Source organism: Gadus morhua, chromosome 19 (genome assembly GCF_902167405.1).
Source record: "Gadus morhua chromosome 19, gadMor3.0, whole genome shotgun sequence".
NCBI lineage: Eukaryota > Metazoa > Chordata > Actinopteri > Gadiformes > Gadidae > Gadus > Gadus morhua.
Window position 1 is genome coordinate 1936841 of NC_044066.1, and position 16427 is coordinate 1953267.

Genomic DNA, 16427 nt, shown 5'->3' on the forward strand with positions numbered 1-16427 from the left:
GCATCTGAAGCTAAGCTAACAGACGCTGTGGAGAAAACTGAATTAACGACAATGGCGGAAGGTATTCGATCTGATATAGAAGATGGAGATTTCGAAGATCTGATGCTCGAATCAGATGTTCGTGGGCCCTAACAAACACCCATAGACACGCATAAACAGACAGAAAGACACATACACACTAACAAAGAAACTCGCACACACAATTAGAACCACACATGGCTAGCACACTAACAAACACAGGCACACTTACACAGACACACATGAATAGACACAATAAAAAACCTCCTGATTCTCCACCGGGCCAACTTTATTCAGAGTTATTTTCGTGCAAAACATCAGTATGAAGTGCTTAACTAGAGGAACCACACAACAGGAGGTAACCTGATACGATCCTTGGGTGTACAGTAGTGTTGGCTCGTTCGTCCGCGAACCGGTTCGAATGAACGAGTCTTTAGGACGAACGAACCGAACCGGTTCGTTTCTCTCGTTAGTTCGTTCGTCTCGTTCACCATTCGATTCACCGGAAACTCGACTGAACGAACGAACGGGTTTCCGGTAGCACTAACTCCACTGAGTCTGACTGACTCAGCTGAGAACCGTGCAATGGCGTGCATTCCATGATGCGATTTACCGCAACCGGAAACCAGGCTGAACGAACAAACGATTTGCGAACAACTCCTCCCAGGTCAGTCAAGTTTCCGGTAGCACTGAGTCTGACTGACTCAGCTGAGAACCGTGCAATGGCGTGCATTCCATGATGCGATTCACCGCTACCGGAAACTAGGCTGATTCGCGAACGACTCCTCCACCGAGTTTCCGGTGAATCGATTCACCGGAATCTCGACTGAACTGGGAGGAGTCGTTCGTGAATCGTTTGTCCGTTCAGCCTGGTTTCCGGTAGCGGTAAATTGCATCATGGAATGGACGCCATTGCACGGATCTCAGCTGAGTCAGTCAGACTCAGTGGAGTTAGTGCTACCGGAAACCCGAACGATTCGCGAATGACTCCTCTTTGCGAACTGAATCACGCGAACTGGGTAACGGAAACAAATCATTGAATCCACCACTAGTGTACAGCAGCTCAAGGGTACATCTCTGTGCTATGTCTGTGCTGACTCAGCTTCTGATGGGGGGGGGGACACTGTTAAGTTATTTAATTTTTATAAATATTATCATAGATCAACAGATGATCGTTCGGTTGCAACCCGGTATCACGCGATTTCGTGCTCATTGTCGCGGAAATTAATCGATTGAATCGTTTCCCAGAGCACCATTGTCCGACTTTTTTTTAAATTTTACAGAAATGTACAGAGTATTGCATACATTCATAACATTGCTCACAAGTTATTTCTTGTTGTTGATTACAGAGAATAAAAACGGTACAAGTGTACTGTACAAAGTACAAATCAGTACAAATCAATACTGTTCGTAACCAGCAAAACCGTAATACTACCCTTTCTGTCATTGTCCGACTTTTTACCCTTTAGTTATGTATAGACATTCCGATATTTCCGATTTCTTTCACAGGTCCGTGTCCTTTTAACTCACTAGCCTATAATTCCTGTTATCCTGCAAAGGTATGCAAAGTGAAAAAGGCTTGTCCACTTAAGATGTCTGAGAAAGCCACTGTCCGAGAAAGTGATCCATCTCTGACTCACATTCACTGCTGTCTGATTATTCCTCTACCATTCCTCCCCATCTGGGTGGTTCAAGAAATGTCCCTCCAACACACGGGTCAACAACCCTTGGAGATTGGAAGCTAAACGACACAGACAGCCTAGAACCCCTGTACAGCCTAGAATGGCCGTCACAGCCCATGTCACCTTGAATAGGTAAGTGTCCCTTTCGTACGCATCCATGATTCAGCTGTCGAAGCGTACAATAGGCAGTGTTGATTTAGAACTACCATATAAGGGAAGCTATCTTTCTGTTATAGGGGGTAGGATGGTTCCTTTAAATTGTAGCCCATCCCCCACGTCCAGCGGTAAGTCGATCATAGAGTCTCTGGAGGCAGTTATGTTCTTCACCAGACTCAAGGAGAGTGTTTCTATAAAACAGCCAGATGTTATCAAGTGCTTGAATAACACAACTCACTCAGCTGTAAAGTTGTTCCTCGGGACACTCGTGACACTGAGGACCGTAGGTTCATTCTCATAGGGACTCTGTCATAAATCATCCATACACAGCCTGTTAAGCCCTTTGAGACGGTAGCTGGGATTTACAAATGAAATGGAATTCAATCTAATTGAGCAGCACAGCCCCCACCTCCACAACCCCCACCACACCCTATCCAAGGAGAAGGATCCTTACACAGGGACTTACTATGTTGACAGCAGCACTTCCCCCTGATCCCCACCACACACCAAAACTACCACAGCAAAGCAGTCCCAAACCGGGACTCTCTCTAGGGAAAGCAGCACCACCCCACTACACCACCACCACACACTAGTACTACCCAAGAGAACGAGTCCCACACAGGGACTCGTTCTGTGGGGTGGCACAGCAGCACCACCCCGCTTCATTCCAACCCCATATTTCTAACATTAGACTATTTTTCCGCCAACCAATTTGTGTACAATTCACTCTGCTCTGAACCACTGAGCTTTGTCTTGGCAGCAGAATATATTAATGGCTGTGTCCAAGAGGGTTAATCATCTAAGACACTAGTGTAATGCCATGGTGTGTGGCGCATGAGTTAACACACAACTCAACAACGTGTCGTGCATTGGGGTTCAAAGAGGATCGCAACGTTACTTTGAGTCGTATACATGGGGATAAGATCTCCCCCCTCCTTTCAGCAAAACATACTTTTTAAAATCTAATAGCGGTTGAATTGAATCTGAAATAGGGCTTTCACGCAAATTGTAAGTATTTTCAAGCATAGCCAGCAGAGGGCAGACATGGCTAGGAGATGGCAGAGCCTGGATGAATGTTGCAGTTGAAAGCAATCCTGTCTAAAATAAAGAAGACATTATTGATACATTCCTTAAATAATTATTTAAACATCAGCCGATAAAGTATAGTTTTTGCATTATATCACATGAGCTAAAATCTCATTATATTCAAGGTTCTGCTGCCAATAACCCATTTGTTGATCAGACAGAACTGCTGTGATGGACTCATGAGATGATTTAAAATTCTGCAGACTTCAAAGAGTGAGAATGACTTCTTATCATTTCATGTAATTGTTGCTTAATAAATACATCTCAATATTCCCTGATAAATATGATATTTCCCCTCCCATCTATTTGTCTTTTATCAGTCATTTCTTATTTCTTGTTATTGCATTGAGCCTCTCATCTTAATTTCTCACACAGCTCTCTGTTCTTCTCTGGTCGAAGGATTCACATTGACACTCGTGAAATATCACGACCACGTCAAGCTGGAAGCTCCTTTCTGCCACCAATGCCATTATGTGTGTGTGTGTGTGTGTGTGTGTGTGTGTGTGTGTGTGTGTGTGTGTGTGTGTGTGTGTGTGTGTGTGCGTGTGTGTGTGTGTGTGTGTGTGTGTGTGTGTGTGTGTGTGTGTGTGTTAGTTTATGTATGAATGTGTGTGTTGGGGCCCGTCTGTCTGTGCATGTGCGTGTTGATGTGTGTGAGAAAAGTAGTGGACATTTGGGGGTGGGAGGGCTGCCTGTGTGTGTACTAGCCAGTGTGAACATTTCTGAAGCAGTGTGTACGTGGTGTTCCACAGGATTCGGGAGGGGAGTCGAAGTCCCCAACATGTGTGAGAGAGAGAAGAACAGGGCACGATGTGGCAGACAGAAAAACAGATGGGCCACAACTAGACTGTCTCGTTATAGTGGCACATTCCCTTCATTTTGTTCTGGTTCCTCCACTACTTTGAAGATTTCTGCTTTCAATTCTTTCCACATTTTAGGTGCAGTCTGAAGTGTAAACCTTTGAATCGTTTTTCATTACGATTCAAAATCAATTCCTTGATTCATTTGCATAAACTTTGAAGGACAGGAGAGGTGTGTAGGTGGAAGCTGTTTCTCACAGTTGGTGTCAACTTCAGTGTTATTTTTTTAATAGCCCTGTGTCACCTCTCATCCCTCTCATCCCTCTGTCTGTCTGTCTGTCTGTCTGTCTGTCTGTCTGTCTGTCCGTCTGTTGTTCTACTCTACCGATCCATCTTTCTATCTATCTATTTACATATCTTCCCTACCTATCTCTTTTCCTATCTGTTTAGTTATCACTCTGTCTTTATATTGGAATGTTTATCTATGCATCCATTTATCTACATTACTATTTGTAGATCTCTGTCTGTCTTGGTATGTCTGTCAATGCACATCAGCATGTCGCACTATCAAACCAATGACACTGTGCATTTGCAATTTAAGTTATGCCGTCTTTTCTGTCAAGCTGCATACATTACAGTGGATGTGGTGTCTAACCCCCCCCCCCCACCCCTCTCTTCCCATCCTCCAGGAGGGCAGCCGGTCAGACCAAGAGGTGCCTGTCTGTCCATTAAGCCGGTGGGGAAGGACTTCTATAAGCTCCTGGGAGAACTCCATGGAGAACGACATCAAGAAGGCACAGAGAATGGCGCTAAATCCATCTATCTATATATCTTTTTGTACGTCTAAATATCGGTCTGTCTGTCCATGGGTATGTCTGCCTAGGCACTTGTGCATGCACATGTAAGAGTGGGCATTCACAGCAAGAGGAAACGAGGTCCCCGTGGGCAGCGATAAGAACAAGCATTACTGAGAGCCAGAGATGTGTGATTCACTCCGTTCCTCCGATGTGAGCGGTATGTGAGTGCTCCTGCACATTCACACCAAATTTGTCCATGATATCCTGTTGGAATGATGGAGAATCTCATGGAAACTCCACAACTGATTGGCTGTGCTTGGCGTCAGAGCCAGGAAGTGATACCATGTATGTACGTACGTACCTCTCCATTCATAGCCCCGTCTGCTCCCAGTGCCGACGTGATGAGACAGTGTTGAGGTAGACCATCACGTGATCTGACACATACATCCAATACTTGCTGCAGGCGGATCTCTTCCAGTTCAGTCAGACACCCCATACATATAGTCATTTCATTTAATTGTATTTGTTGTATTTGGATGCCCTTATGATGTGTGATACTGTGATATATTGGATACTCATCTTTATTTCTCCCTTAAAGCTAATATATGTCCTATAGTAATACTACAATCTAATTTGATTATTATTTTATGTTAAATGATGATTGGTTGCGAAAGATAGTTTTTTAACATTAATAAATAGAGATACACTTTATTTAGCAGCCAGCACCTGCCCGTAACTTTTCTTAATACCACTCTCTGGCAATATGCCGCTGTCTATTTGTGGAGTACAAATTTGGCCAAATATGCCATGGTACAGCTTTAATGAGTTGAATGATAAACATGGACCTGTTAACATAGGTGTGTGTGTGTGTGTGTGTGTGTGTGTGTGTGTGTGTGTGTGTGTGTGTGTGTGTGTGTGTGTGTGTTTTATGTGTGTTTTAGGGTTGCTTTATAGCAATAGCCAGAATATCCGGTCTGTGCCAAGGGCAAAAACTGCAAATATGTACACAATCTATTTTAAAATCGGTTTAATAATTCAGAAGGCGAGAGATTCAGAAGGACGGAGTCTGGAATGCAGAAACCTGTCTGTGAATGTCTATATCCGTATATCTGTCCGTCTGCATTTGCACCCCCGCAGGATTTACATTGTCGTGACTCCATCCTTCAGAGCCCTGCCTCTAGATCTCCGGAAACATGCCTCGAGATGGAGAAGGAGGACGCTACATCCGCGTGATCATCGCAGGACCACCAATCACAGGCAGCAGGATCACCAATCACAGGCAGCAGGATCACCAATCACAGGCAGCAGACTGAAGGCACGGTGTTCCCTCTCGTCACAGCGCGGGGGCGGTGAGTGCAGCGATGCCCTGCGCCGCCGTATAAAGAGAGCGCAGAGGAGAGGAGATCTCAGGGCAAAGCAACCAGCTCACAATCAGCATCAGCACCACTCTAAACGCGAGGGCAAAGCCAAAAAAGGACCAACAACCATGGTGCTTATCTGGACCCAGTTTGGTGTAAAAAACAAGAATGTCAACTGCAAAGTACGAGTTATGCACCGGGATGACAGCTCCAGCTCAAACTCCTCTTCGTCGGGGGTAAGTTGAACACATTCTGTTTAATGAATTCTGTTTAGTTTTCCACTTTCACTGTCATTTTAATTGCTATATATTTTGCATATTTTCTGGTTAATTAAATAGGTTTGGGGTGTTGTAATCCAACTTTATTAATATAGCATATATAGTATATAGCATATACAGTAATGCTCTGAAAGTGTTATAATTGCAGTAGAAAATCTATGAATGAATGCCTCGAGTGTGCCGACGCTGTTTCTGAGGAATAACTCGGATGCAGAGTGTTTGGCAGAAAAAGGGAGGGCCATGGCTTTGGAAGATACCGACAGCGATTGAGTGGTTTACAGACAACTAATGTGCTACTTCGGCTTGATATAGACTTATTTGCATTGACAATGAATGACACAGAGACTGTTGACTATTTCTCAACCATGATTTGACAAGTCCCATATCCAACCAATATCACATGATAACCATAATGAGAAATGAGACAGATGAGAAAAATGTAAAACAGAATGAGCATTTGGACTGAAAGTGTATTCATGATACATGTAAAAAATCTGATCATCCTATCTTGAAGCTTTTCAAAATTGTATCATCAAAGACACTGCATTTGCAATGGCAATTGAAGTTATGCCTTTTAAATCTTTTCTGTCAAGCTGCATACATTACAGTGCATGTGGTATCTAACCCCTCCCCCCTCTCTCTTTTCCCTTCCTCCAGGAGAGCAGCCGGTCGGACCAAGAGGTGCCCTGTCTGTCCATCAAGCCGGCGGGGAAGGACTTCTATAAGCTCCTGGGCGTGCCGGCCGACGCCAGCGAAGACGACATCAAGAAGGCCTACAGGCGGATGGCGCTGAAGTTCCACCCGGACAAGAACAGCGACCCCGACGCAGAGGACAAGTTCAAGGAGATCGCGGAGGCCTACGAGATCCTCACTGACCCCAAGAAGAGGGCAATCTACGACCAGTATGGGGAGGAAGGTGAGAGAGGGGTGGTGGTGGTGATGATGATGAGTGGTTCGAGTTCTACTGTTTCTAAAGGCTGTAAAAATGATTAACAACAAAAACCTTTTATCTATTCCCTATTCCCGTGCTGCATGGGGTGTTAAATCATCTATTAGCATGTTTGGATTGAATGTAGGAATTGCTGCTCTAGTGTGCATCATTTAGGTTTAGCACTTAAGTCATACATTGGGAAGGTTTACAGATCAGATCGCTGAGTTCATTGGGAGTCCCTTAGTGAAATGGAACTGATCAATAACCCCCACCTCCTTTGTCCGTGTTGTTACAGGTCTTAAAAATGGTAACAGCACGTCAATGGCGAGCCACGGCAATGCCCACCGCAGCGGTTTCCAGGGCGATGCGCGGGCCACCTTCTCCACCTTCTTCCACGGCTCCGAGAGCTTTGACATCTTCTTCGGCTCCGACGTGGACAGCAGCAGCAGCGGCGGCGGCAGCGGCAGTGACGATGACGCCTTCAACCCCTTCAGCCGCTTTGTCTTCACCCAGGGGGGCGGCGAGGGGGGCCGCAGGGGCCGGCGCCGCCGCCTTCAGGGCCTTGCCGTGGTCCATGACCTCCTGGTCAGCCTGGAGGAGGTGTTCAGCGGCTGCACCAAGCACGTCAAGATCAGCCGTAGCCGCCTCAACCCCGACGGTCGCAGCCTGCGGTCGGAGGACAAGGTGCTGGACGTGGTGGTGAAGAAAGGTTGGAGGGCGGGCACCAAGATCACCTTCCCCCGCGAGGGTGACGAGACGCCCAACAACACGCCCGCTGACCTCACTTTCGTGCTGCGCGACAAGAAGCACGTGCAGTACAAGCGGGACGGCTCCAACATCGTGTACACGGCTAAGATCACCCTCAAAGAGGTGCGTGTTTACCCTCCGTCTACCCTCAGACCATACATGGTGCAGGAAGGGGTTGGTGTAGGCTGTAGACACCACACAGCTTATGATGAAATACACAAGGAAATCATTGGATGGGGGTAGGGGAGACTGAAATGGAGGCTTTATATAATACAAACCACTTAGTGACACCCACTCAGAAGAGGTTTGGATCAACGACTTTGCCTCCGTTATGTAAACTCACAACTAATAAGTCAAATAGATGACCCGAGTAAAGGTAGATTTGGTAGGTTTGAATTGTTCAGTGAAGTTCAGAATGCACCTGAGGATGCCATTGTTAAAACAGACCTGCAATAGAGAGAGGCTGTTGGCAGTCAGCCAGCCTCTGCTACCTCCCTGGCCCCTGCAGGCTGAGAGAGAGAGGGACTATATTTAGCTTTGGTGCTCACCGCCCCCTCTTCTCTCTCCTCCACTACACCACAGACTCCTCTGCATTCAGTCTCTCTGTCACAGAGAAAAGAGCTCCTCCATCTTCTCTATGGAGCATGTCCTCCCACGCACACACAGGAAGTGGAGCGCAGAGTAACAATAGATGCTTGCATAACTGAAAGAAATAGATATGACAAATCATGCAGGCATTCGGTTCATTTACAAATTTGATATTTTTCTTTTCATATTGTTTCTCCAACACTTACTGATAGATATATCATTCAGCAGTACTAATCTTATACGGCTCTTTTATTTTCTTCTTTCCTCCAGGCTCTCTGCGGATGCACGGTCAACGTGCCAACGTTGGACAACCGCATGATGCCGCTGCCCAGCAGTGACATCATAAAGCCGGGCTCGGTGCGGCGCCTGCGGGGGGAGGGCCTGCCACTGCCCCGGACCCCCGCGCAGCGGGGCGACCTGCTGGTGGAGTTCCAGGTCCTGTTCCCAGACCGGATCCCACCCCAGTCCCGGGAGATAATCAAACACAGCCTAGCCAAGTGCTAAGGTGCTAAAGGAGGGAATCATGATGAGGAGTCACGTGTGTGCTGAGAGTTCATGCAATCGCAGCCCTTGTCTGTAAGGTGCTGGTGTCCTGATCAACCAACCACAAGCCTGTCTTATTGTGTTTGGGATGAGACGGCAGTGAGACCGAAGGGCTGACTTGACTTTTGGCGGGGATTACGTGAGAACAATGATGATGATGGTGAAGATAATGAGGTCTGACTTTTTAATAGACGAGAGATGATGATTCTACTGTTGCACTTTAGGCATGCTTGAAACACAACCCAACAGAGGGTTGGAGGCCCCCAGCAGAATGGGTCTTGGGTAGTCTGAGGTCTATAATATTCCACTGACTCCATACTAGCCTTTCCTCTTGAAACAAAAGGACATTTATATGTACTGTTATACTTGCAGGAATATACCTGGTTCCTACAACAGTTTGCAATTCAGCTCTTGATTTATATGTCTACTTCGATCTATATATAGATCGATATAGACTCTTATATCATGCCTGAGAGGTAAAACGGTATGAGGTTTTCAAAGTTATATGGTGTTCATATGACAGATTGTTTACATTGAATTATTACAATAACAAAAATGTACTTGTGTACAAAGAAGTTTATACATTGTCTCTAAGAGAGATGCATATCTGTCAAATGTTCTATTGAATCATTTGAAATGTTTATATACTCTACAATGATGAGCCTTTGAAGTAATATACATTTATATGGATGTAAAGCATGTAAAACAAATATATTAAATCATATTAAAAAATGCCGGTATACCTGTACTTTTTCTCACCATGAAATACATAAGCCATGAGCCAATGGTAGGACCCAATGATTCTATATTACGGTTAAACTTTACTTTGATAGTCACAGTATCAATCGACCAAGCCATCACCAACCTATCAACCAAGTAACAATTGAGAGGAAATGGATTATCAGTAAATATCAACGTTGCCTAATTATACTGTCAGTTGACTCTCAATCGACATGTCAACAATGTGTGAGTTGACACTCAATAAGGTTATCAAGAACAATTTCATATATATTCTATTTAGTTTAACTGGTTATTAACATGTTGATTACATACATACAATTTAGTTAAGTGAAAACTCCCAGCCATCAGACAGTTAGATAACACTTAAATTTAACATATATGGTCTTCATAACCTAATTTAGGGTCAATTTACAGAATTTGGACAAATCAAGGGAGTGTCTGCTAACAATTAACTGAGCAAATGGTTATACTAAAGCATTGGTCGCCAACCCGTTGATCGCGATCGACTGGTCGATCTTTGAGGCTTTCCATGTAGATCCCGAAAAAAAAAGAAAAGAAAAAAAAAATCTTTTTCATAATACATTTTGCAAGCACATCTCTCTCACTCTCTGGAGGCCATTTACCAGGAGTAAAAAAAGTATATCGACGAAAACGACATCCCCATTAATAAACTAGTTGCCATTAGGCTACTACTGATGGGGCCCCGGCAATGCGAGGTGTGCGGGCAGGTTTCATAGCGCTGTGCCTTAATGACCCCAAATTTCCTGCATTCATGGATTATCACTGTTATCCATCAACAGGCCTTGGTTGGGAAAGTCTTGAACTTTTCCCATGTCATGACACTGGTGGTCAAACTGATAAACTCGATTAGAGTGAAAGCGCTTCAGCACCGCTTATTCAAGGCGTTATTGGATGAGCTCGATGCCGCATACGGAGACCTACTTCTCCACGCTGAAGTCCGGGGGTTGAGTCGCGGCAAAGTGTTGTAGCGATTTGTTGACTTGCTGACTTTTTTGTCAACAAGGAACGAGGAGCACGAGGAATTGCCGATGATGCGTGGCTACTGGATCTCGGCTTTTTGACCGACCTAACGGCAGAACTTAACACACTCAACAACGAGCTGCAGGGAAAAGACAGACACCTGCCCCACATGAGTTGTGCAGTGAATAGGTTCAAGGCCAAGCTGGGTGTTTGGACCACACACCTAAAGAACAAGAGGCTGACCCACTTCCCAAACTTGGAGAAAATGTCACACGCCATTAAAAAAAATGATTTTTTAACCCTGAGTAGAACTGTGCCGAGCTGGACAAAGTGACAACTGAGTTAAATCGGAGTTTTGTTGAGTTAGACGTCATGGAAGTTATTGTTGCATTCCTCTCAAACCCATTTCTGCACATTGATATAGAACAGGTAGCAGACAGACTCCAGCAGGTATTTGCTTTGCCAAGTGGAGTTGACATGGAGATGGTTGATTTGCAAAATGACATAGTGCTGAAAAACAGATCAAGGGACAGGGACTTTTGGAGACTGGTCAGCAAAGAGAAGTATCCTCTCCTCACTGCATGTGCACTAATAGTGAGTGCCTAATTTGGATCTACTCATCTTTGTGAAATGGCGTTTTCACAAATGAAAATAATCAAATCAAAGTACAGGAGCCGTCTTACAGACCAACACCTCACTGACTGTCTCAGGCTGGCTGTCTGTAGCTATGAGCCAGACTTCAAGGCACTCACTGACAGTATTCAGTCACAGCCACAGCCATCACACTAATTTGAGTAACATGACTGCAAGAGTTTTGCCTTTAGATGGCGTTGTAGGGTGATGCTGCTTTAGATAGGACATGGCGCTTACTTAATTGCACTGAGAATTTTATTAATACACATTACAGTTCCACTTTCTAAAATGTGAAGCATACATTTGTTAACTTCCATGTGGTTATTGGGTAAGCAAAACAGTTAATTACACTTCAATATCTGTCCACTGCAAGTCTGTATATTTTGTGTGTGTGTTGTGGTACAGTTGTACAATATTATAAATGGGAAATAGGGCACATGGCTTTATTTTTTGTTTCAGTTAGTTTTGATTGATTGCATTAAAAAAAAAAGCTGAACAAAGAATTACAAGTAATTCATACAATTAGACTCAATAAAAGGCCTTTCATTGGAAATACATTCTGCGCTGTCTGTTTTTTCTCAAGTCTTCAATAGGTAGATCTTGCCTTTCACACAGGTCGAGGTCAGAGATCTTGGGCTTAAAAAGTTTGAGTCACATAGTCTGTACTAAAGGATTACTCAATTCATAGCGGTAAAACGAGTAATCCCCAACATTATTGCGTAACTAAATGTCGCCTCCGGGTGGGCTTTGTTGGTAGCACCTCACTCGTGGATAATCTCAACATAAAAAAGTTAGATACAGGTCTGAATTCTCTAATTGGGGTTCTGCCAATTAGAACAACCGATGTAAGCCTCACAACAGGGCTCGTACATCCCCATTCCTCATGGAATTGGTTCGTTGGCCATTCTGAGCCTTGAGAGAGTTGAAGCGATGTGATGTTCGGAGGTACCAGCATTAGTTCGTAATTCGGAGAGAGGAAATCGAGAGATGCTGTACAAAGGCATACTATCTGTTGGGAGAAAATGAAGCAAGTTGGATTCCAAGATCAGCAACATGTCAGTGTTTGCAACTCTCATCCAGTCAGAGGGAGGCTTGAGGAACAGGCTGACAAACAGTCTGACTAGTGCACATTGATTGACACGACCGACCACCTGCGCACAGTCAACACTGCAAATCTCCACAGCGATAACTAAGTTTATAAACATCAGCCCGAATGTCCCCTCGTATGAAATGTCGACAGTGGGTGTTGCATCAACAAACCTACACGACGCTTTCCCCGTGACCACTCTGACTATCCTTATCCTGTCGCTCATACCCTGTGTGCTCATTCTGCTGCTGCTCAACTGTCTGTTCCTGGCCTACAAACTACTGAACATCTCCAGAAACAAAAGACAGACCCACCAACAGGACTCCGAACAAATGCTGCTCCACTCGTGCGTCTCGACTCGCCACCGGGTGGCTCGGATCACCGAAGAGCCCTTCTTCCAGAGTCAGGGCAGGAGAATGTCCACCTCCATGTCAGAGCCGACTCTGCCTGGACCAGTGACCTCGTCGAGGACCTCATCCAAGGAGAATGTCCCTGGGGAGCACGGCCTACGGTTCTTGAGACCAGATGGGGCCACTGGAACCGGGTCAGGGTCCCTGACGGCGCCCAGCACCATACTAGCGAACTCTGCTGCGTCTGGCTGCCCCTCCAGGGTGCATAGAAACGTGAAAACAATCAACAGGAATAAAGTGGATTGGTGTAGAAGTGCACGTCTCTTGTGGCAGTTCAGCGATTCAGACGTGGACACGAGATCAGACCACGCACCGCCCAACTCTCCTGCAGTAGTAGACTCACAGGACCAACCCTCAAAGGTAACACCTTGTAAAAGATACCACTGTAATAATACAGTTCTCATGATGCATGACTTGAGTTTTGCAATTTGTGTATGTGTGTCACTTTTAATTTGAAATGAGATTTCTTGCACAACCGTAGCCTTCATTAAAAATAAAAAAACAATAAAAAAGTATTTAGCCTATATATATTTTACATTGTTTTCTTATTGTAAATGTTTCTGTTTTTCTATGTTTCTTGGCTTGCAGTACTTGTGGCCTACATTCTTACGCTATCTTCAGTTGTTTGTTGTTGCTTGCACCAAACACCAAGACTAATTATTTGTACGTGTAAGACTTACTAGGCAAAAAAGCAAATTCTGAATGAATAGGATGAGCTATATAGACCTATCAGATCTTTAAAATAACCTTATAGGAAAAGAAATGTACCCTTTTTTACTATGTGGTTTCACGTCTCGTAGCAATTTCCCAGTTATTTTGGTGTACCCTTTACACCACAATAACCTAAAATAAAGGGTTGTTTGAAGAATATAAGCCCTCATTGTGATGCTTTGAAAATGTTATTGTAAAATTATTCATTTGATTTGAGGAGGTCTGACTGCAGGACCTTGTCTGTTTCATGTATCTTGGATGTCTGTTTCATGTATCTTGGAGGTCTGTTTCATATATCTTTGAGGTTAAACCTTCTCTTACGTTGACAGGTGACCAAGAGTCTAGATCTCATCAGACACAGCAGCAATCAGGAGTCTTTGGCTGATATGAACGAGAACCTCCGCCCAGTGCTGCGTCTGTTTGACAAGATGGAGCTGGAGTGTGAATACCAGCTCCCCGACACCTCAGCCCGGAGGAGGTCCTCCTGCCTGAGTTCCTCCATGGTGGGCCCAGGGCTGGACAGCGACTTTGGGGCCAGTGCAGGTACTCCAGGCCAACAACGTGTGTGTGATTGAGAGGGTTGTATGTATGGCAGGTTGATATGCTTTTGGTTTCAGGCGTGTCCCTGCGCATCGTGTCAGCGGACAGTGACGACCTGACCAATGGGGTGATGGCGGTGGCCCTGGAGTGGGACTACTACGACCCCTGCTACGTCCAGCAGAACGGCGTGCCAGTTCAGAAGCCCGGCCGGCCCTCCATACACTCCAAACAGTACTGGGTCTGAGGGTCCTAGAAACCTCCTCCTAGGAGATATGCTATGTTTTTAATGTTTTATGTCCTAATTTATTGTATTTAATTTAGTTAGAGAAAAACCTCCTTTCGTACACTTCCACATCTTAAGTGTTTCTTTCCTCACGTCCACAACCTTAATTTTGCAAATCGAACACTCTTTGAATCACAAATTAATTTGTTATTTTCACTTAAAATATCAGAACATTTAAAGCCATTCTATTCACTATTTACTATTGTTCTTATTTCTTATTTTTAATTCACAATTTCACCCTTCAAATGATCCCACATCACGTTTGTACACTTCCACTATCAAGGTTAATTTGCACAACACGGATCATATTTTAGATGAGCTGATTTTACACTTTGTTCAATAAAGATTATACACAGCCACCTCGTTTTGATCTCTGGGTTGATTATAAACCCAATTAGAATTTTTTTTTAATCTTTTGACCGAATGTCAACATTCTCTGTGACAGTGAAAGATTCCAGTAGAAAAAGTTGAGCAAAACAAAACATCAACACGTATTTACAAAGGCTCGGAGGCAGTGCTATCAGAAACCTTACTGTTTCTAATAGCACTTTTGTTTCTTAAGAAAGATTTTCAATTAGGTCATTTTGACTCCTATTTTGATATCAGTCACGACGGTTTCAACAATGCGATTCTTTCATTGCATATTAAACATAAACATACCGCAGACCCAGCTCTCTCCACAAAGAAAAACTGTATTCTTTCTTTCTTTCTTTCTTTCTTTCTTTCTTTCTTTCGGACATGTTCAGTTATGATCTCTTTTGAGTATGGTATCTAGTTTGGTTGAGTGACGAAAAGGATGGAGATTTTTGACTTTGTTTGAAGTTGTCCTGACGAAGAACCACTTCAGGCCCCATTGTCCAATAGAATTTTTTTTTTTTTTGATGATGATTGTGGTAAACTAGGTCAGATTATTTAATAATCTACAAATGCAAGGTAAAGTTGAATTGACACAGTTGCTTATTTATTGTTTATAGAATCTGAGCTCAGATTTATCTGCGAGCCATATGCAGTCAACGAAAGAGCCATATTTGGCTTGCGAGCATATGTTCTGACTGAGTGTTGGTGACCACTGCTTTGAACCTATTTGAAAGGGGAGCAAGGAGTTATTATAGCTGGTAGAATCCCGCTGAATGCGATGTTGATGGATAAGAAAGGTAATAGTTTTCCTACGTTATTATCCATTATTATTCTGTGCACCAATTTACTCCTACGTATTTATTTTTATTTTCGAAGGTGCTTATTGACGTAAAATATCGACAGATTGGGAAATTTACTACGTTTTGTATCTCTTTAGCAAATTACTCTTAATAACTGAACTCAGTTCTGATTGGAGAAATAAATTTAAAATGGTATTCTCAACTTCTATTTAGTAGATTTAACCCCAATGTAACTGGTATGAGCTTACAAAAGCACTGCCTCGCCCTCTTCAGTGATGAAACGAGTCAAATTGCAAAAGAAACCCCAACAAAACTGTATATTGTGCATGGACGGACAGCAGGGGTGCCCACACTTTTTCGGCTTGAGAGCTACTTTCAAAATGAACAGGTCAAAAGGATCTACCTACATAAAAATAATATATATACACATATTTATTTATGCATACTCCGATGACTTGCACTGAATGGAATCAGCCAGGGTTGCATAGTCCAAGCTGCTGGTAGTCTCAAGCAGGCTTCCAAAGGACCATCAGTCATGATGGAACAGCATTTTAAATTATTAATCTGCATGTGGGAAAAGGCTGACTGGCATAAATAAGTAGAGCCAAATAATGCAGTCAAGGAGGTAGCAAATTTCGTCATATTCGGATACTTTTGCTTTTGGAGTAAATGCCAAAATTGTCTTTGAGCCCTGGACTTAAGCTCAATTTTCGTCAATCAAGAGGTAAATGCCATAGAGACGATGGCCTACTTGAAGACAAATATATATTTATTTTTTTGGAATGTCACGCCATCTACCCGCACAACCTTGGCAGTACCCTCTTTTGCCAGCGATGGTGCTCTCCTCTGTGTCTTGGAGCTTGGGCGGCCGGAACTGGAGGGCGACAGGTGGCGGAGACA

General features: G+C 43.9%; 2 protein-coding genes across 2 annotated transcripts; both read left to right on the plus strand.

The window, feature by feature from the left end:
* Positions 1-5260: 5260 nt before the first annotated feature.
* zgc:122979 (J domain-containing protein) lies at positions 5261-9731 on the plus strand. The gene is made up of 4 exons (XM_030341138.1): positions 5261-6133; positions 6833-7091; positions 7402-7976; positions 8712-9731. Exons 1-4 carry the CDS (start codon positions 5303-5305, stop codon positions 8943-8945), a joined length of 1899 nt encoding a protein of 632 aa, XP_030196998.1. The 5' UTR covers positions 5261-5302; the 3' UTR covers positions 8946-9731.
* A 2623-nt stretch (positions 9732-12354) lies between these two features.
* Positions 12355-14729, plus strand: hwa (huluwa). Its single transcript, XM_030341184.1, has 3 exons — positions 12355-13196; positions 13877-14090; positions 14165-14729. The coding sequence occupies exons 1-3, from the start codon at positions 12570-12572 to the stop codon at positions 14329-14331; spliced, it is 1008 nt and encodes a 335-aa protein (XP_030197044.1). The 5' UTR covers positions 12355-12569; the 3' UTR covers positions 14332-14729.
* Positions 14730-16427: the final 1698 nt, after the last annotated feature.

Bases quoted from the DNA above. Each gene is read 5' to 3' on its own strand.
- zgc:122979 (XM_030341138.1), top strand. From the start codon at position 5,303: ATGCCGCTGTCTATTTGTGGAGTACAAATTTGGCCAAATATGCCATGG. The intron at 7,092-7,401 runs GTGAGAGAGGGG...GTGTTGTTACAG, and splicing joins CGACCAGTATGGGGAGGAAG to GTCTTAAAAATGGTAACAGC. The intron at 7,977-8,711 runs GTGCGTGTTTAC...TCTTTCCTCCAG, and splicing joins CTAAGATCACCCTCAAAGAG to GCTCTCTGCGGATGCACGGT.
- hwa (XM_030341184.1), top strand. From the start codon at position 12,570: ATGTCGACAGTGGGTGTTGCATCAACAAACCTACACGACGCTTTCCCC. The intron at 13,197-13,876 runs GTAACACCTTGT...TTACGTTGACAG, and splicing joins CACAGGACCAACCCTCAAAG to GTGACCAAGAGTCTAGATCT. The intron at 14,091-14,164 runs GTACTCCAGGCC...TTTTGGTTTCAG, and splicing joins CGACTTTGGGGCCAGTGCAG to GCGTGTCCCTGCGCATCGTG.